This window comes from Choloepus didactylus, chromosome 17, assembly GCF_015220235.1.
Source record: "Choloepus didactylus isolate mChoDid1 chromosome 17, mChoDid1.pri, whole genome shotgun sequence".
NCBI lineage: Eukaryota > Metazoa > Chordata > Mammalia > Pilosa > Megalonychidae > Choloepus > Choloepus didactylus.
Genome location: NC_051323.1, coordinates 3,363,242 through 3,384,231, shown reverse-complemented (window position 1 = coordinate 3,384,231; position 20,990 = coordinate 3,363,242). Strand labels below are relative to the sequence as shown.

The 20,990-nt window shown below is 37.7% G+C and overlaps 1 gene segment (V, D, J or C); it reads left to right on the top strand.

Moving 5' to 3' along the window:
* Window positions 1-20,109: 20,109 nt before the first annotated feature.
* On the top strand, window positions 20,110-20,772 carry LOC119512440. The segment is given in 2 exon segments: window positions 20,110-20,231; window positions 20,414-20,772. Coding segments are annotated over 2 exon segments (393 nt in total).
* Window positions 20,773-20,990: the final 218 nt, after the last annotated feature.

Sequence of the window (20,990 nt, the reverse complement as noted above, 5' to 3'; positions counted from 1 at the left end):
GGAGTCCATTGCTATCAATCCAGCATTTAATATATATATTTATTTTCAACTGTATTCTTTTAATCAAGCTGCAATCAACTTGAAAATATAGCTTAATTGTGTAATGAAATATATGTGCCTGTGAGTATAAAATTTCATAACTTAATTGAAGCTTATAAATATGGCATGCCTTAGAGATATTGTGGGTCTGGTTCCAGAGCACTGCAATAAAACAAGTAATGCAACTTTAATTTTTTTTGTTTCCCAGTGCGTATAAAAGTTATGTTTACACTACAATGTAGTCTTTGAAGTGCATAATAGAATTATGTTTTAAACATTAATGTACATATCTTAATTAAAAATATTATAAAGCTACAAAATGCCAACTGTCATCAAAGCAAGTTGTCATTGTTTTGCTGGTGTAAGGTCTTTCCTCGATGTGGATGGCTGCTGACTGATCAAAATGGTCATTGCTGAAAGATTCAGCATGGAGCAGTGCCAATTTCTTAAAATAGGAGAAGTTTTTCACATTGGTTGATTCTTGCTTTCATGAGAGATTATTCTGTAGTATGTAATGCTGTTTAATACCATTTTATCCACAGTAGTACTTCTTTCAAAATTGGAGTTGATCCTCTCAAACCCTGTCACTGCTTTATCAAATAACTTTATGTAGTATTCTAAAGTCTTTGTTGTTGTTTCAACAATGTTCAAAGCATCTTCACCAGGAGTAGATTCCATCTCAAGAAACCAATTTCTTTCCTCAACCATAAGAAGCAATACCTCATCTGTTAAATTTTATTTTCAGATTGCCGCAATTCAGTCAAAGCATCAGCCACCCCTTATTCTAGTTCTCTTTTATTTCTACCACATTTGCAGTTAATTTGCCTCAAAGTCATCTACAGGGGTTGGAATCAACTTCTTCTAAACTCCTGTTGATGTTGATATTTTGACCTCTTCCCATGAACCATGATGGTTCCTTATGGTTTGTAGAATTGTGAATCCTTTCCAGAAGTTTTTCAATTGATTTTGCCAAGATCCATGAGAGGAATCACTATCTATAGTAGCTATAGCCTTACAAAATGTACTTCAAGAATAGTAAAGCCTGTAAGTCAAAATGACCCCTTGAATGTGGACTGCAGAATGGATGTGTTACCAGATATAAAACAGTATTCATCTTATTGTACATCCCCACCAGATCCCTTTGGTGAATGTGCAAGTACTATTTTGAAAGGAATCTTTCTTTCTGAGCAGTAGGTCATCATAGTGGACTTAAAATATTCAGAAAACCATGTTTAAACAGATGTGTCATCCAGGCTTTCTTGATTCATTTATAGAGCACAGGCAGAGTAGATTTATCATAGTTCTTAAGGTCCCTAGGATTTTTGCAATGGTAAATGAGCATTGGCTTCAACTTAAAGTCATCAGCTGCATTATCCCCTAACAAGAGATTCAGCTTACCCTCTCAAGTGGAGACAGCAGAGAAAGGAGGATGGTACTATGAATGAGATAGTGCCTTTATTTTCCACATTTCCTCTTCCATTTTTCTCAATCTTTCCTTTTGGATATCCAAAAGATTTTTTCCTTTCCTTTAAAAAAGATGTTCATTCCATAAAATCTGAGTAATTTATTTGCTTGAGATGAACCCTAATGACTCCAGCAAATATGGTAATTTATCCAAATCAAAAGAATCATTCTCAGGCAACATCAGGAGTGTATTGTCATAAACCCATTCCAAATATTACAGAGCTATTACTTCTTTTTTTTTTTTTTTTGAAATAGTATTGTAAGCCCTCTGGGCAGATATGTATTATGAATCAGTCTGTAATTTGCTCAGAGATGACTAACAAGATGGCTGTCTGATTTTGAGACATGCTTTAATTTTTTTTATCATCATTTTATTGAGATATATTCACATACCACGCAGTCATACAAAACAAATTGTACTTTCGATTGTTTACAGTACCATTATATAGTTGTACATTCATCACCTAAATCAATCCCTGACACCTTCATTAGCACACACACAAAAATAACAAGAATAATAATTAGAGTGAAAAAGAGCAATTGAAGTAAAAAAGAACACTGGGTACCTTTGTCTGTTTGTTTCCTTCCCCTACTTTTCTACACATCCATCCATAAACTAGACAAAGTGGAGTTTGGTCCTTATGGCTTTCCCAATCCCATTGTCACCCCTCATAAGCTACATTTTTATACAACTGTCTTCGAGATTCATGGGTTCTAGGGTTGTAGTTTGATAGTTTCAGGTATCCACCACCAGCTACCCCAATTCTTTAGAACCTAAAAAGGGTTGTCTAAAGTGTGCGTAAGAGTGCCCACCAGAGTGATCTCTCGGCTCGTTTAGGAATCTCTCTGCCACTGAAGCTTATTTCATTTCCTTTCACATCCCCCTTTGGGTCAAGAAGATATTCTCCGTCCCACGATGCCGGGTCTACATTCCTCCCCAGGAGTCATATTCCACGTTGCCAGGGAGATTCACTCCCCTGGGTGTCTGATCCCACGTAGGGGGGAGGGCAGTGATTTCACCTTTCAAGTTGGCTTAGCCAGAGAGAGAGGGCCACATCTGAGCAACAAAGAGGCATTCAGGAGGAGACTCTTAGGCACAAATACAGGGAGGCCTAGCCTCTCCTTTGCAGCAACCGTCTTCCCAAGGGTAAAACTTATGGTAGAGGGCTCAACCCATCAAACCACCAGTCCCCTATGTCTGTGGTCATGTTAGCAACCATGGAGGTGGGGTAGGCGAATACCCCTGCATTCTCCACAGGCTCCTCAAGGGGGCACTATGTCTTTTTTTTTTTCCTTGTTTTTCTTTTTTTTTTTTTTTTAACTTTCCCTTCTTTTTTAAATCAACTGTATGAAAAAAAAAGTTAAAAAGAAAACAAACATACAATAAAAGAACATTTCAAAGAGACCATAACAAGGGGGTAAGAAAAAGACAACTAACCTAAGATAACTGCTTAACTTCCAACATGTTCCTACTTTACCCCAAGAAAGTTACCTAATATAGCAACATTTCTGTGAACTTGTTCCTACTATATCCATCAGAAATTAACAGACCATAGTCATTTCTGGGCATCCCCAGAACATTAAATAGCTTATCTGTTCTTCTTGGATTATTGTTCCCCCTTCCTTAATTGCTCTCTACTGCTAGTTCCCCTACATTCTACATTATAAACCATTTGTTTTACATTTTTCAAAGTTCACATTAGTGGTAGCATATAATATTTCTCTTTTTGTGCCTGGCTTATTTCGCTCAGCATTATGTCTTTAAGTTTCATCCATGTTGTCATATGTTTCACCAGATCGTTCCTTCTTACTGCCGCGTAGTATTCCATCGTGTGTATATACCACATTTTATTTATCCACTCATCTGTTGAAGGACATTTGGGTTGTTTCCATCTCTTGGCAATTGTGAATAATGCTGGTATGAACATTGGCGTGCAGATATCTGTTCGTGTCACTGCTTTCCGATCTTCCGGGTATATACCGAGAAGTGCAATCGCTGGATCGAATGGTAGCTCTATATCTAGTTTTCTAAGGAACTGCCAGACTGACTTCCAGAGTGGCTGAACCATTATACAGTCCCACCAACAATGAATAAGAGTTCCAATTTCTCCACATCCCCTCCAGCATTTGTAGTTTCCTGTTTGTTTAATAGCAGCCATTCTAACCGGTGTTAGATGGTATCTCATTGTGGTCTTAATTTGCATCTCTCTAATAGCTAGGGAAGCTGAACATTTTTTCATGTGTTTCTTGGCCATTTGTATTTCCTCTTCAGAGAACTGTCTTTTCATATCTTTTGCCCATTTTATAATTGGGCTGTCTGTACTATTGTCATTGAGTTGCAGGATTTCTTTGTATATGCAAGATATCAGTCTTTTGTCAGATACATGGTTTCCAAAAATTTTTTCCCATTGAGTTGGCTGCCTCTTTACCTTTTTGAGAAATTCCCTTGAGGTGCAGAAACTTCTAAGCTTGAGGAGTTCCCATTTATCTATTTTCTCTTTTGTTGCTTGTGCTTTGGGTGTAAACTCTAGGAAGTGGCCACCTAATACAAGGTCTTGAAGATGTTTTCCTACATTATCTTCTAGGAGTTTTATGGTACTTTCTTTTATATTGAGATCTCTGGTCCATTTTGAGTTAATTTTTGTGTAGGGGGTGAGGTAGGGGTCCTCTTTCATTCTTTTGGATATGGATATCCAACTCTCCCAGCCCCATTTGTTGAAAAGACCGCTATGGCTCAGTTCAGTGACTTTGGGGGCCTTATCAAAGATCAGTCGGCCATAGATCTGAGGGTCTATCTCTGAATTCTCAATTCGATTCCATTGATCTATATGTCTATCTTTGTGCCAGTACCATGCTGTTTTGGCAACTGTGGCTTTATAATAAGCTTCAAAGTCAGGGAGTGTAAGTCCTCCCACTTCGTTTTTCTTTTTTAGAGTGTCTTTAGCAATTCGAGGCATCTTCCCTTTCCAAATAAATTTGATAACTAGCTTTTCCAAGTCTGCAAAGTAGGTTGTTGGAATTTTGATTGGGATTGCATTGAATCTGTAGATGAGTTTGGGTAGAATTGACATCTTAATGACATTTAGCCTTCCTATCCATGAACATGGAATATTTTTCCATCTTTTAAGGTCCCCTTCTACTTCTTTTAGTAGAGTTATGTAGTTTTCTTTGTATAGGTCTTTTACATCTTTGGTTAAGTTTATTCCTAGGTACTTGATTTTTTTAGTTGCTATTGAAAATGGTATCTTTTTCTTGAGTGTCTCTTCAGTTTGTTCATTTCTAGCATATAGAAACATTACTGACTTATGTGCATTAACCTTGTATCCCGCTACTTTGCTAAATTCGTTTATTAGCTCTAGTAGCTGTATCGTCGATTTCTCAGGGTTTTCTAGATATAAGATCATATCGTCTGCAAACAATGACAGTTTTACTTCTTCTTTTCCAATTTGGATGCCTTTTATTTCTTTGTCTTGCCGGATTGCCCTGGCTAGCACTTCCAGCACAATGTTGAATAACAGTGGTGACAGCGGGCATCCTTGTCTTGTTCCTGATCTTAGAGGGAAGGCTTTCAGTCTCTCACCATTGAGTACTATGCTGGCTGTGGGTTTTTCATATATGCTCTTTATCATGTTGAGGAAGTTTCCTTCAATTCCTACCTTTTGAAGTGTTTTTATCAAAAAGGGATGTTGGATTTTGTCAAATGCTTTTTCAGCATCTATTGAGATGATCAATTGATTTTTCCCTTTCGAGTTTTTAATGTGTTGTAATACATTGATTGTTTTTCCTTATGTTGAACCATCCTTGCATGCCTGGAATGAACCCCACTTGGTCATGGTGTATGATTTTTTTAATGTGTCTTTGGATTCGATTTGCAAGTATTTTGTTGAGGATTTTTGCATCTATATTCATTAGGGAGATTGGCCGGTAGTTTTCCTTTTTTGTAGCATCTTTGCCTGGTTTTGGTATTAGATTGATGTTAGCTTCATAAAATGAGTTAGGTAGTGTTCCATTTTTTTCAATGTTTTGAAAGAGTTTGAGTAAGATTGGTGTCAGTTCTTTCTGGAAAGTTTGGTAGAATTCCCCTGTGAAGCCATCTGGCCCTGGGCATTTATTTGTGGGAAGATTTTTGATGACTGATTGGATCTCTTTGCTTGTGATGGGTTGGTTGAGGTCTTCTATTTCTTCTCTGGTCAGTCTAGGTTGTTCATATGTTTCCAGGAAATTGTCCATTTCTTCTACATTATCCAGTTTGTTGCCATACAGTTGTTCATAATATCCTCTTATATTTTTTTTAATTTCTTCAGGATCTGCAGTTATGTCACCTTTTTCATTCATTATTTTGTTTATATGGGTCTTCTCTCTTTTTGATTTTGTCAGTCTAGCTAGGGGCTTGTTAATCTTGTTGATCTTCTCAAAGAACCAACTTTTGGTGATATTTATCCTCTCTATTGTTTTTTTGTTCTCTATGTCATTTATTTCTGCTTTAATCCTTGTTATTTCTTTTCTTCTACTTGGTTTAGGATTGGTTTGCTGTTCATTTTCTAGCTTCTTCAGTTGATCCATTAGTTCTTTGATTTTGGCTCTTTCTTCCTTTTTAATATATGCGTTTAGTGCTATAAATTTCCCCCTAGCACTGCTTTTGCTGCGTCCCATAGGTTTTGGTATGTTGTGTTCTCATTTTCATTCGTCTCTATATATTTAGCAATTTCTCTTGCTATTTCTTCTTTAACCCACTGATTGTTTAGGAGTGTGTTGTTTAACCTCCAGGTATTTGTGACTTTTCTAAGTCTCTGATGGTTATTGACTTCTAATTGTATTCCATTGTGGTCAGAGAATGTGCTTTGAATAATTTCAATCTTTTTAAATTTATTGAGGGTTGTTTTATGTCCCAGCATATGATCTATTCTGGAGAAAGTTCCGTGAGCACTAGAAAAGTATGTGTATCCTGGTGATTTGGGATCTAATGTCCTGTATATGTCTGTTAAATCTAATTCATTTATCAGATTGTTTAGGTTTTCAATTTCCTTATTGGTCTTCTGTCTGGTTGATCTATCTATAGGAGAGAGTGATGTGTTGAAGTCTCCCACAATTATTGTAGAAACATCAATTGCTTCCTTTAGTTTTGCCAGTGTTTCTCTCATGTATTTTGTGGCACCTTGATTGGGTGCATAGACATTTACGATTGTTATTTCTTCTTGCTGAATTGCCCCTTTTATTAGTATGTAGTGGCCTTCTTTGTCTCTCAAAACATTTGAAGTCTATTTTATCTGAGATTAATATTGCTACACCTGCTTTCTTTTGGCTGTAGCTTGCATGAAATATTTTTTTTCCATCCTTTCACTTTCAGTTTCTTTGTGTCCCTGTGTCTAAGATGAGTCTCTTGTATGCAACATATTGATGGTTCATTTTTTTTGATCCATTCTGCGAATCTATATCTTTTAATTGGGGAGTTTAATCCATTTACATTCAACTTTAAAACTGTGAAGGCATTTCTTGAATCAGCCATCTTATCCTTTGGTTTATGTTTGCCATATTTTTCCCCTCTCTCTATTAATATCCTTTATTGTACCCATACCGAATCTCTTTAGTACTGAACCTTTCTCCAAGTCTCTCTGTCCTGTCTTTGTTTCTCTGTCTGTAGGGCTCCCTTTAGTATCTCCAGTAGGGCAGGTCTCTTGTTAGCAAATTCTCTGAGCATTTGTTTGTCTGTGAAAAATTTAAGCTCTCCCTCAAATTTGAAGGAGAGCTTTGCTGGATAAAGTATTCTTGGCTGGAAATTCCTCTCACTCAGAATTTTAAATATATCGTGCCACTGCCTTCTGCCTCCATGGTGGCTGCTGAGTAGTCACTACTTAGTCTTATGCTGCTTCCTTTGTATGTGGTGAATTGCTTTTCTCTTGCTGCTTTCAGAACTTGCTCCTTCTCTTCCATGTTTGACAGTGTGATCAGTATATGTCTCGGAGTGGGTTTATTTGGATTTATTCTATTTGGAGTTCGCTGAGCATTTATGATTTGTGTATTTATGTTGTTTTGAAGATTTGGGAAGTTTTCCCCAACAATTTCTTTGAATACTCTTCCTAGACCTTTACCCTTTTCTTCTCCTTCTGGGACACCAATGAGTCTTATATTTGGACGTTTCATATTATCTATCATATCCCTGAGGTCCATTTCGATTTTTTCAATTTTTTTCCCCATTCTTTCTTTTATGCTTTCATTTTCCATTCTGTCATCTTCCAGGTCACTGATTCGTTGTTCAACTTCCTCTAGTCTTGTACTATGAGTGTCCAGAATCTTTTTAATTTGGTCAACAGTTTCTTTAATTTCCATAAGATCATCCATTTTTTTTAATTTAGTCTTGCAATGTCTTCTTTATGCTCTTCTAGGGTCTTCTTGATTTCCTTCATATCCCGTACTATGGTCTCATTGTTCATCTTTAGTTCTTTGAGTAGCTGCTCTAGGTGCTGTGTCTCTTCTGGTCTTTTGATTTGGGTGCTTGGGCTTGGGTTATCCATATCGTCTGTTTTTTTCATATGCTTTATAATTTTCTGTTGTTTTTGGCCTCGTGGCATTTGCTGAACTTGATAGGGTTCTTTTAGGGTTTGTAGACCTATTGAAGTCCTTATCTCTAATTTATCAGATCTACGGCTTCGTGGAGTACACTTTCTCTAACTAACTAGCAGGTGGCGTCCACGAGCCACCTGTTCTCCACAAGCCAGTTCTCCCCTGCTTAGCCTTTTTGGTGAGTGGGGGAGTGAGTCTTGTGGGGCCCAATTGGTGTACCAAGCTTGCGTGTGTAGTTGGTGTTGCCTGCCCTGTATGTGGGGCGTGTTTCTGGGCAGTCGGGGAGGGGGGGTGCCCCTAAGAATCAAATCTCCCTGATGATCCTAGAGTTTTAAAGCTGCTGCAATTGTCTAATCCTTCAGTTCAGTCCTGCCACAGTTTTTCTCTGCCACTGACCCACAAGTCTTTGGTATTGGCGTATGGCTCCTGAGACTTGCAAGTGGGCCCCTCTTCCAGGCTGTGCACCCCGGGTCCTCTGTTGAGGGATGACTGCGCTATGTCACAGGTGAGTGCCATCCCCCCAGGGTAGTTCTGGGCTGCTGGGCTGTGTACGGAGGCTCCCAGTCTGCTCAAATGATGGCTGAATGGGGCTTTGTTAATTCACACTGCTCCACCTTCCCAGCTCTGGGACAATCAGCTGAGGTTGCAGGGCCAGAGGTATTACTTCTTTAAGAGAAAGACCTGCAGGCAACATTCTGGCCTTCCATATTATCCAACCTTATAGTGTTCCTAATTGGATTTAGAAACCATAATAATCATGCATACTCAATAGTGTGGTTCATCTGCCTAGTGTTCCAAAATAACAAAGAAGAGCTAGAATGGGGACTTTATAATCTAGGTTCTCTTACCTAAACAGTATGTGGTCACAAGTCCTTCAGATGATCTGCTCAATTAAGGAATTCTCAGGCTAATTCCACCATTGTCATCAAAGATATTGGGGAAATATAATTCAAAAAAAATCTCCTGCCAGTACATGAAAACTCTCCCCAAAGGAAGCAGTTTGATTATTGAATTAGGCTGTAATATAATTCACATCCAGAAAATCCCCTAAAAGGATTGCAAAGAAAGAACAAATTCTCACCTTTTCGTAAAGCCAGTTAGGTACAACACATTCCCAACATGTTCTCAATATAAATGATAACCAGTCCTCCAGTAAGAGGACTTCACAGCACCATTCATCACACATAGTTAACCTGAAGCTCACCTTGTTATAGGAGTGACCCTCTGTCTTTGTTAATTGCCATCATTCAAAGGAAACATAATCTTCTCATATATTTACGAGAGCAGTTAGGTCTGCAACTTGGGGCCAGGTGTCCCTCTATGTTAGGCTCCTACCCTCCCACAGAAATGGGAAAGAAGGGCACTATCTTCCTGATGATTCCATTTCAAGGGCTTGGTTCCCAGGTGCCTGAGAAAGAAAATCTTGGTCGCAAAGCTGGAAAGAGGCTTATTTAGATTTTTTAAAAACTGTATACATCTGAAAGGGACAGAGAAATAATTTGCAATCAGAATTTTTTCAAAATAAGTGATCTAAGGAAAAGGAAGAGGGGAAAAGTCTCTTACTCTTCTTGCATGAGGGAAAATTTAAATTTTCTTTTTTTTAGACTTGTCTCTAACTTATAGCATCTTGTAGCATTTATTTCAAATACCATTTTAATATATTGGATTTTGTATATGAATAGGAGTATCACTTCGTAGGAAAAGTGCCATCTTCAGGTTTACAAATCTATAATCTTAAAACAGTGGAGTAGGATCCTGAGGATCTGGGATGATGACAAAATCTTGCAACTTTTCTTTGTCTCTTGAAATCTAGAAACAGAACAATGTCTTGTTGTTGTACTGCATTGATCAATGCTACTCAGAAAATCATCTCATATTCAAGGAGAAGGCAAATGGACTATACTACATCAAGTAGAAGCTGCAATAGCATATTACCAGAGCATGGACTGGGGTAAAAAAATAATTGGAAGCCTGGAAGGTCACAGACGGCTACTCTGAGAACGTATGATTAGATCAAAGTCTTAATGTTGTGAGGAAATTACAAGGGATTGATCCAGTGATGCTGTAAATCTGAATCATAGGAAAAGTAAAGCAAACATACAGTCACTGGATTAGCTGGAAAGACTTGCTGTTGTTTGTAGCATTTATGTTATGTCCCATTTACTATCTTGGATCCATCTGAATAGGAGGACCAACTGAAGGGAAAACCCAAAGTTGGAAAATAATCTGCAATGAGAACATAGTAGAACAGGAGTTTGAGTGTTTTGAGCTTCTCATTTGGCTGATGTCACTCTGGCCCTATCTCTCATTTATGAGATTCCATTCATGAAGCTCCATTTAGGAGGTTCAGATCAGCAGAGCTGATCCAGGATATTGGCTGATGGATGTCCCTTCCAAGAACTAGAGAGGATGAAGCTGAATTTCTTAGAGATCAGGGTTGGGGTGAAAATTCCCATAAGCATCTCTCTCCTTATTATACTATGTATATGAGGTAAGATGGCAGCTATTGTCTTGGATTCTGTGACAACACTAAGCTGGATATAATCACATTTTAGCATCTGTGTTACAGTTGCTAGTTTGAGACATATTCATAATGAAGCACTTTTTAAAATTGTACATGTAGAATTTTTTCAAATATTCAAGAATTTTTATAAAAATATATCTAAAATGTTTGTGGATAGAATGCTCTCTGATGATGGTGGTAGTTGAAGTCCCCAACCTCCACTGATGCATAATTTGTGCCCAGTATTGACGGTCCATCTGGACTGTATTGTCCATCTGTGGTTGGAGTGGGATCACAATAATTCTTTTTCTATGATGTCAATGCCTGTTTTGATGCCATCTAACTGCCAGTACATTTTCTACAGCATGTTCCACAAACTTCTGCTCAAATCTGTAAGCCATGTGATATCCATTATTTCATTTACATTTTGTTTAGTTTAGACTCAGTAGGCATCTGCTGTTTGCACCCAAAATTCCTTATCCCCCAAATATGTAACATATTTCACAGTGTTACTCTATCAAACTTTCTTTCCCCAGAATATATTTGGCTATACTGACATCTTTACACTTCTACTGAAAGTTAGGATAACTAATGAAGTTTTAAAATATTCCCCATGCAAATTATTGGTGTATTGCAATAAGTAATGTTTTATTCGTAAGTACACTTGATAAAATTTGTGCTTTCATGGATTTATCTTTTCCTTCTTATATTTATTAAATAAATACTAATTAAGAATCTAATCTAGGCCAGGTACTCTTCTTTGTACTGAGTTTATAATAATGGTGATAAACAATGAATGACATGAACATAGTTCTCAGTAGTGTAAGCGGTACGGGATATAGCCATGATTAAAGAATGCCACAAAAATGCAAGATTTGAGTTAGAAAACCAAAGAGGGCATGGGTTCTAATGGTCTTTTGTGTTTATGCTGTACATAATGGAAAAATATGAAGGTTTTGAAGCAGGCAGACAGCAGGGAAAAAACGTGCACTAAAAGAACATCCTAGTTTTGATGGTGAAAAATTTCTAGAGAAGGAAGAAAAGTGTAAGACGACCAGTTAGTCATCTGTTTCAGAAATCCACATAAGAGGTGCTGGTGGCTTGGTCTATGGCCATGGCACTGGAGATGTAAAGAAATGGAAGGATTTTGAAATATGTTCACTGTATATCCAATGGAACTTGGTGATTCACTGGTTATGATGCTTGAATGAAATATAGTCTCAAGGAAGACTGCAATGTTTCTGGTTTTCATGAGTGGATGTGTGGTGGCCTTTTCCCTAGGCAGGAGTTTGATGGGGGTGGCTTATGTGGAGGTGTAATTATCATGTGCTATATTTCAGAGATTGAGGTGCCATTGAGCATGGAATTGGATACACCAGTGAAATATTCAGGATGACATTTAATAGTTTAGAATTCACAAAAAAAGTCTGAATCGGAGATACAGATGGTATAAGATATATCCCTTCCATGTAGTAACACGAAATTGATAGAATCGTTTATTTTGTTTCTTCAATTACTTTTCATTCTTTACTTTATTCAACAATATTAATTGAATAAATACTCTCTGTCAGATATGACACCAGGTATTTTGTGGATATAATTTGTGTATAAATTTCCGTGGCAGAGTTCATTCCTATGTTGGGTGAGCTTACCTCTTCAGCTTGCCTGAAACAGTCCTGCTTTAAATAAATTGTTGCAGTATACTGTCCCATTTAGCATTTGTCCCAGATTTTTTACTTTCTAATAAAGTGTAATGAATGCCTGCATTTAAAGGAAGAATGATGCTTTTAATGATATTTTGTTTAGATTTTACTACCAGCATCTGCCGTGATCTTAGTTTATGAGATTCCCGTGTAGTGTACAGAGCTCTCACTATAAGATGAGGTTAAATCTGAGAGAGACCTGTAGTAACTTTTCTTACTTTTCTGGCCCCTCTCATTTTCCATTGGGAAAGCTCACTCCATCTTGTCTAAGAAGATGATAGGTGAAACCTTTGAGCAACTCTCCCTCCAGTATCTTGGTGCCCTGGCCAGTTGTGTCTTGGTCTCTGCTGTGTCCTCCTGGAGTACAAAGATGCCAGGTTGACCTTGGTGTAAACATTGGAAAACATTGGAAGTTATGGTCGAGTTAAATGTAAAATATTTGTTGTAGTAGAGGCTCAGCAGTTTAGCCATTGAAATAATGAGGACTGTGTAAAGTGTCTTGTTAAAGTGGTCTTAGTATATAGTGCATGGAGTAAATTGTGAGTATTTTATTCTTTGTTAAGGGTGTTTTATTAAAGAAGCAACCTTTTGGGCAGCAATGAGAAAAAATAAAAAGTGAATTCACAACAAAACTTAACTACTGATTTTTTTTTACATTAAGTAGACAATGACCAATGCATAACTTGTATAAAAGGATTGCTGATATTTACCATATGGCAGAAGGGCTGACCATTTGAAAACCAGAACACAGATTAAGGAAAGAATACCAGGATCCCTTTTTCAGGGGACTACCTATTTTAAGAACACTGGCCCCAACACAAATTTACCATGTATATCTGCTGAGGGCCTATTTAAGTATCACTCTGAAATATGAGTATTTATTTAGATAAAATGGAGATTCTTCTAAATTAATTTTGCTTACCTTTGATTCTACTTTTTTTTGCAAACTTGAAATGTAAAGTGACAGCTCTTTTTTTTGCTTGGCTTCATTTTCAGAATAATATTTTTTCATACAGTTCATTGATATCTATTTTACATCATTAACTTCAGATGCTTCCATTAGAAAAGACTTTAATTCCAATACTGATTTAATTTTTCTTCATCCAACTTTTAGTATCTAAGAAAAACTTCTGGAAATTCATTTTGCTGGAGGTGAAATGACTGATATTATTGTTAATACCATTTTAAACTCAGTTAACATTTCAATATTGATGGCAACTGAACTATTTTTGTGGTGATGATAAGACTAATTATGGAAAAGAAAAATGTGATGGTAAAAATATTTTTTACCAAATTAGGAAACCAAATGTAAAGAGATTTTCTTTTAGTTGATTATGGTAGACACACTTTCATCATTGTATGCAACCAATTTGTATTCTACTAACACAGACAGTGTAGTCAAAATGTATAAATACTTTGTATGTATAGGAAATATATTTAACTGCACACTCTTACAAACATGCAAAGACAGAATAATAACTCATAATAGCTGAGTAGAGGTCTTATGCAATGTTGTTATCGAACAAAAATAATCCAGTGTACAACTTTACTCTTTGCTGCCAATTATAGGATAATCTGATATTTTCAGGTATTGAAGTACATAAAGTGGCCTAGGTGTCCTATATGCTAATTAACTCTGTGTAAAGAAATCCTGTGCTATTTTTTCAAGTATTATTCAAAATCATTTGGAGATCTTTAAGCCAGTAATTGAAGGAAGTGTCAAAAACTCAAGCTTGCAGAGTATAGCTAGTTACAATTATTAAAAGCAAAGTATTCAACCAGATAGAAATTAAAAGTGGATAGAAAGAGAAAAAAAGTATGCAATGATAACTCCAGCAATGATTTAATTGTGACAGTCCAAAATTGCATTTTAGAATATTTGGACTGACAATTTGAATATATCTTCCTTCTTTTCATTTAATGCAAAACATTGGCACCACAGTACTGTTTCCAGTCTCTAGAATCATTCACTTTCTTAATGTTGACCCTAATGGGAATGTGAGAATTCTCTTTATTTGGTGCTGCAGAAACTTGGATACAAAGGAAATGCCTACATTGAGAAAAGTGGTAGGTTTTTTTTTCTTTCTTTCTAAAGTACAGCAGTGTGCTGGTTTGAATCTTTTATGTACCCCCAAAGAGACTCTTCTTTTAACCTACTCTTGTGGGAGCAGACCTATTGTGAATGGGGTCTTCTGACAATGTCATTTCCTTGGAGATATGACCCTGCACATTGTAGGTGCAACTTAATTATTTTACTGGGGTCCTTAAGAGAGCTCAGAGAGATTGAAAGAGAGTTCAGAGATGACACAGATCAAGATGGTTAGAGATGGAGACAGAAATACAGTTGTTGATGCTAAACTAAGTGATGAAATTCAGAGTTTGTGCCTGAGAGAAGCAATGAGGACCCACAGGAGCTGAAAAGCTAAGAGACACCCTTGGACAGAAATGCCCTGGGAGAAACAAGCAGAGAAGCTAAGAGATAAACTAAGATATGTAATCTAGAGTTTGCCCCTGGGAGAAGCTAAGAGAGAAGCTGAGACAGAAGCTCAGAGATATTTTGGAGAAAGCCACTGAATCCAAAGCTAAACCCAGGAGGGAAGTTTCAGCAGAGCCAGCCTTGTGCCTTCTCCTGTGACAGAGGGACACCGGATGCCTTAGGCCTTTCCTCAGAGAAGGTATCTACCTCTTTATGCCTTAATTTGGACATCTTCATGGCCTTAGAACAGATTTGTGAGCTACTAATGTGTCATTGTAAAAGCCAATCCATTTCTGGTATATTGCATTCTGGCAGATTTAGCAAACAAGAAGCAAGCAGCAAAGTATCAATGTGATCTTGGAGTTAGGAAAAGAGAGTCAGAAGCACAAGTTGAATGTTCACGGATGTTCAAGGACTGATCCATTTAAGAAGAGTTTGTCACAACACAAAAGCCTAGAAATTAATTGCATTAAAACTTGTCATGCACATGGACCTCTGGGAAACCTTTGTGTCCACCTAGGTGTACACATACTTTGGTTTGAATAGTTCTGCTTTAAGGGATGTCTGTTTGGACCAGAGGGTCCAATGAAGTGAGGAAAATCATGTGTTTAAGAAGCCCATTTTCCAAGTAGCGTCCAGCACTCACTTGACTCACTATAATGTCATTCCAGATGAGGTGTGGCTTTTGGGTAGGGTTATCCAAAATAACTTTGTATTTGGCACACCTCACTTGAACACATCTACAGTTCCCTCAGTTTGAGGTGTCTTTACCTGTGTTTTTTAAGTAAGCATTTATGTTGGTGTTCTAGTTTGCTAATGTTGCAGAATGCAAAACACCAGAGATGGATTGGCTTTTATAAAAAGGGGGTTTATTTGGCTACATAGTTACAGTCTTAAGGCCATAAAGTGTCCAAGGTAACACATCAGTAATTGTGTACCTTCACTGGAGGATGGCCAATGGTGTCCGGAAAACCTCTGTTAGCTGGGAAGGCACATGGCTGGCGTCTGCTCCAAAGTTCTGGTTTCAGAATGGCTTTCTCCCAGGACGTTCCTCTCTAGCAAGCTTGCTCCTCTTCAGAATGTCACTCACAGCTGCACTGAGTTCCTTCTCTCTGAGTCAGCTCATTTATATGGCTCCACCGACCAAGGCCCACCCTGAATGGGTGGGGCCATGCCTCCATGGGAATGTCTCATCAGAGTCATCACCCACAGCTGGGTGGGGCACATTCCATAGAAGCACTCAAAGAATTACAGTCTTATCAACCCTGATAATGTCTGCCTATACAAGATTACATCAGAGATAATGGCATTTGGGGGACACAATACATTCTAACTGGCACAGTTGGAATAATTTTACATTGAAAGAAAAGTTGAGGAAGTTGTAAGGAGAGTTCCCATAGTCCTATGACCCACTTCCTCTTAATGTTAACATCTTACATAATCACATTTCATCTGTCAAACTAAAAGATTTACATTGGTACACTAATATTAACTGCATGTAGATATTATTCAGATTTAACCACTTTTCTCTGATTTTCTTTTCCTGTTAGAGTTTCAAATACAGGACAACATGTTGCATTTGGTTTCCATGAATTTGTTACAGGAATATTGGGTGACCTTTATGGAAGAATGTCCTGGTCACTGCTAATGCAATGCTCACATGGAAAATAGAATGACATTTTATTTTATGCCTCAATAGTCTGTGACTTTTTCAATAAATCTCGTTATTTCAACACTAATAATTTGTTTTTACTTCTATGTTAATTTGCTAACTCATCACATTAATTCATTCATCCAAAAAAGTAATTGGGCACCCTCATTGGGGTGGTGCAGCTTCATGTGGAACAAGATTCCCATAGACGACGTACAATTGTTTGAGAACCTGAAGCATGTTAAAGCTGGCTGCATGAGAATCAGCCCTATAACTCACTCAGCCTGATGTTATGTCTGCAAAAGGATTACTTTTACTTATTGTTCCCTGCTAAGGACCTGGGTTACTGGGAGCTCTGCCAAGTAAATAGATAATGGGATGCCATGTTGAATTTTATCTATTATTAAGATAATTTTGCCATTTGAACAATGAAAGTATTCATTATTAACTCGAACAGTTAGAGTTATAAATTATAAAAGAAATGGAAGAATAGTACCCTTCATTTCTCAGATAAAGACAAAATACAAACATTCTTGTGTGGTCACTTGAATGAAGGAGACACCCACATTTGGGAATTTGAAAGATTCTGGGATTTAAACAAACGTGCAGGCCTCAGTGTGCTTCAGGTCTACTTGGGATGTCCCTAGTTCACTCCCTTCTCTCACAGACAGTCCTGCCCAGATTCCCTTCAATTGTAAGAGAACATGGTCTTTATTCAAGGATGGGACAGATCCTGACCATCCTCAAGGCTAATTCTGTTCTAACTTATGTTCTCACAGTATGGAATTCAGCCCTGTTCCTGTGGATATCATCACATGTCAGGAAATCATTTGTGGGTAAAACAGACGTAAAATACACTACATTGCACAAGAAGAGGGAGGTGTCAGCATCATTTGGCCATGAGGTAAATGGAATGATCATTTCTTCTGTGTGGAATTATGATTCACATTTAATCATGTTTTTCATTGACATACACACACACACACACACACACACACACATTTTCTGTCATTTAATAACTTATTAGCAGTATATTAGCTCACAGTGTTGTAGATCAGGATTCTGGGCATAGTATGGAGGGTTCTATACTTGGGTTCTAACGAAGCTGAAATCAAGTAGTCAGTGGGGCTACATTCTTTCCAGAGCTTGGAGTTCTCTTCCAAGCTCATGGTGTTTTGCAGAACCAGATCCTTGGGAGGTAGGACTGAGATCCTCTTTCCTTAAGGTTGTGAGATCTGATCTCCTAGAGGCTCCCCTCATTTCTTGCCACTTGGCCCCCTCAAACTCCATAGGCAAAATCAGATATTTCCAACTGGGTCAAATCCTTTTTATCTATGAATCTTACTGATTTCTTTGCCTCTGACCAACACAACAAGATGGAAAGAGCTCATGTGAAAAAGTAGGCCCTCTTGGTTAATTTCCCTTCTTAAAGTAAATGGATTTCATTACATATGCAAAATCCCTTCATAGCAGAACCCCAGTTAGTGATTGTACAGCTGGGAGAATATGTATATATTCCAGTGACCAGAAATCTTGAGGATCCTCTTAAAAATATACTTACCACAAAATCTTTTTTTATCATTTACCAGAGATTGATTGGGTCCCAACTGTATCTTTGGGAGTGAGAAGTGTTTGGACAATTTCAGTTTTTCAAATCACTGTGATTTCTGAAAGAGAAGATACAAGAGTTAGTTTCCCAGATAGCACAGGAACATGATTCTACAAATTTGTCTTCTTCACAGTGTAATTGATGTAAAATGACCTGGAAAATTTTTGGTAGAAATTATTCAATCTTTTGTTCCCTGGAATCTCATTGCACTTAACATTAATCCCAAGTTTTCATCCAAACTTTCATGTTTCCCTAGGATAAGATCTCATCTGTATTTCAAACTCTTTCTTATGTCTTCTTGAACATCCAAGACCATTTTCTCCTAGTTCCTGTTCATTTTCTGAGGTGCTCTTCCTTGAGCTTTGCATGCCAACTCCCTTTTATATTCATGCATGAGATCAACTGTCCCCTCCTCAAAGAGGACATTTTCATGTCCCAAGTTTTATGGTTCCCCTCTGACCCAGTCACTCTGCTTGACTCATCCTGATTATCATCATATCATCCATGGCTGTCACATTTCCTAATTTTATAGGCTTGGGAAAGAGATTCTATTGTATTGAAGCAGGAACTAGGAAGTTTAACTCTATTGTAAATAAATGCACTTAAGAAATTATGTACATGAAGAATAACTTAATGGAAGAGCAGAAAAAAGACATGGTGGATGAGGGAAAACCTGAAGAAAGTATTGGCATCTACTAAACCCAAAGAAGTGGTGGACCTTTGATTAGGTAGGATAGTCTTCCTGGCTGATTCAGGTCTGTGACTAACCACACCTGAATGCCTGATAAGGGGAGTCTAACATAAGGTAATGATCTTTTTTCCCTTGAAATTATATCAAGATACATTCACATACCATACAGTCATCCAAAGTGCACAATCAGTTGTACACAATATCATCATATAGTTGTGCATTCATCACCACAGTCAAGTTTTGAACACTTTCAAGTAATGGGATCTGAAGGAGAAAAAATGAACTTGTTATTAATTAGAATAGGAAGAATACGTGACTTAGGATACTCTACGTCAAGGGAAACTTCTTGGGGGTATAAGCATTTTTTTCTTTGCAGGAAAAATGAAATCATGAGGGAGGAAGAATTTTGTAATTTTTAAAATTCTTAAACAACCCCATTTTTTTCTGTATCTTCCTCTGACTCTCTTCATGGTGAGTGCTGACCCATGAATTGTACCTGGATGCTCATTGCCCCACTTGTCCTGAATAACAGCTTTGCTCCAGGGGGGGAAGCTCAGAGAAGCAGTGTGGGTGGGGCTGCAGAAATGTTCTTTGTTTATTTTCTGTCCCTTCAAGAAAACATATTATTGAGTCAGGGGTTCTATTTTATTTGTTCATAAATTAAAATCCTATACATAGAAGTATTCCTGATATTATTTCTCTATTTCTACAAATATCAATGATTTTGAGTAGAAACAAATGAAGAACCTGCTCTGTGAGACCTTGGAAGCTGAAGCTATTCTACCTAATGCCACTAGTGGGGGCTGTTACACCTTAGGTCTGCTATCACTTCATTTGTGATTTGAGAAACTGGATGAGCAGGAAGGCAGCACCAAGGGATACTTGAAAGTATCTGATGGACATATTTTTGGAGACAATATTTTTATTGAGGGAAATAGCAGGGGTATATATTTGGAAACATTGAGGTATCTTTGAGATGTCCAAGAGGTACTTCAAATATGCATTTAAAATTAAGAATATACTGAGATGGACCCATAATTTGCACACTACATGCTCATTGTATCGAATGATATGAATATATTCATAATTTCTGGAACCATATATACAATGTTCAATGAAATTGAGAAATTATACACTCACCCATATATTTTATTACAAAATTAATTTAAGTTTAATTTGGTTTAAAGTACAAAGTTGATAATAACAATGTTTAAATTTGGCAATTTTGCTGAAGTTTGTTGAAAATTACAGTGTTAAGTTCATTTCTGGGGCTTTTACAGGCATAAAATCACATTTCCTCTGGTAATGATATTTTTTTATGTCCTTCCTTTCATTGTTGGTCTTCACAACTCACTGCACCGGCATGTGTGCTTTTATACTCCTTGATGCTTTGCATGGGCTCCTCGGGGACTGGCCTGGCTGCTCAGACTCTATTAATGGGGTTTCCCTGGAGATGGGGCCTGAGTGCACCAGAGGGTCAGCAAGATGGTGTCAGAGTCCCAACTCCTCATCCTCCTGGTGCTCTGGGTCTCAGGTGAGAGGTTCAGAGGAGCAACATCCTTATATCATTGGAAAATGTTTTTTACATGCAGGTTGAACAAACTCTTTCATCTAAAGAGAACTGATTATATGCAATTAATCAGAAAACCTACATTTAATTATATATTTTATGTATTTGTGACATAATGTGTGATCTATATACTTTTCTGACTGCAGGTGCCTGTGGAGACATTGTGATGACTCAGACTCCAGACTCTGTGGCTGGGTCTCCAGGAGAGAAAATCACCATGAAGTGCAAGTCCAGCCAGAGTGTTAGCAGCTATCTAGCCTGGTACCAGCAGAAACCTGGACAGGCTCCTAAACTGCTCATCTATAGTGCATCTACCCGGGCATCTGGGGTCTCTGACCGATTCAGTGGCAGTGGGTCGGGGACAGATTTCACTTTCACGATCAGCAGTTTCCAGCCTGAGGATGTGGGACTTTATTACTGTCAGCAATATAATAGCTATACTCCCACAGTGCTTCAGCTTCAAACAAAAACCTCCTCCCCAGGGCTGTAGGTCTGTGAGTCCAGAAGCACCAGCTGCTTCCTCCTCAAAGAGACCTGAAATTGTTTGCTTTCTTATTTTGTCTGAGAATCCACATCTTTTAGTGGCTTGTATGATGGAAACCTGCATGTTTTGAATTGGTAGGTAAAATGACTAGACCAGTAATAATCTGTCTCTCACACTCTGTTTTGGGTCCAATAAGTTTTAAATCCTGAAGAATTGATTTTCTCTTCAACATGTCACGT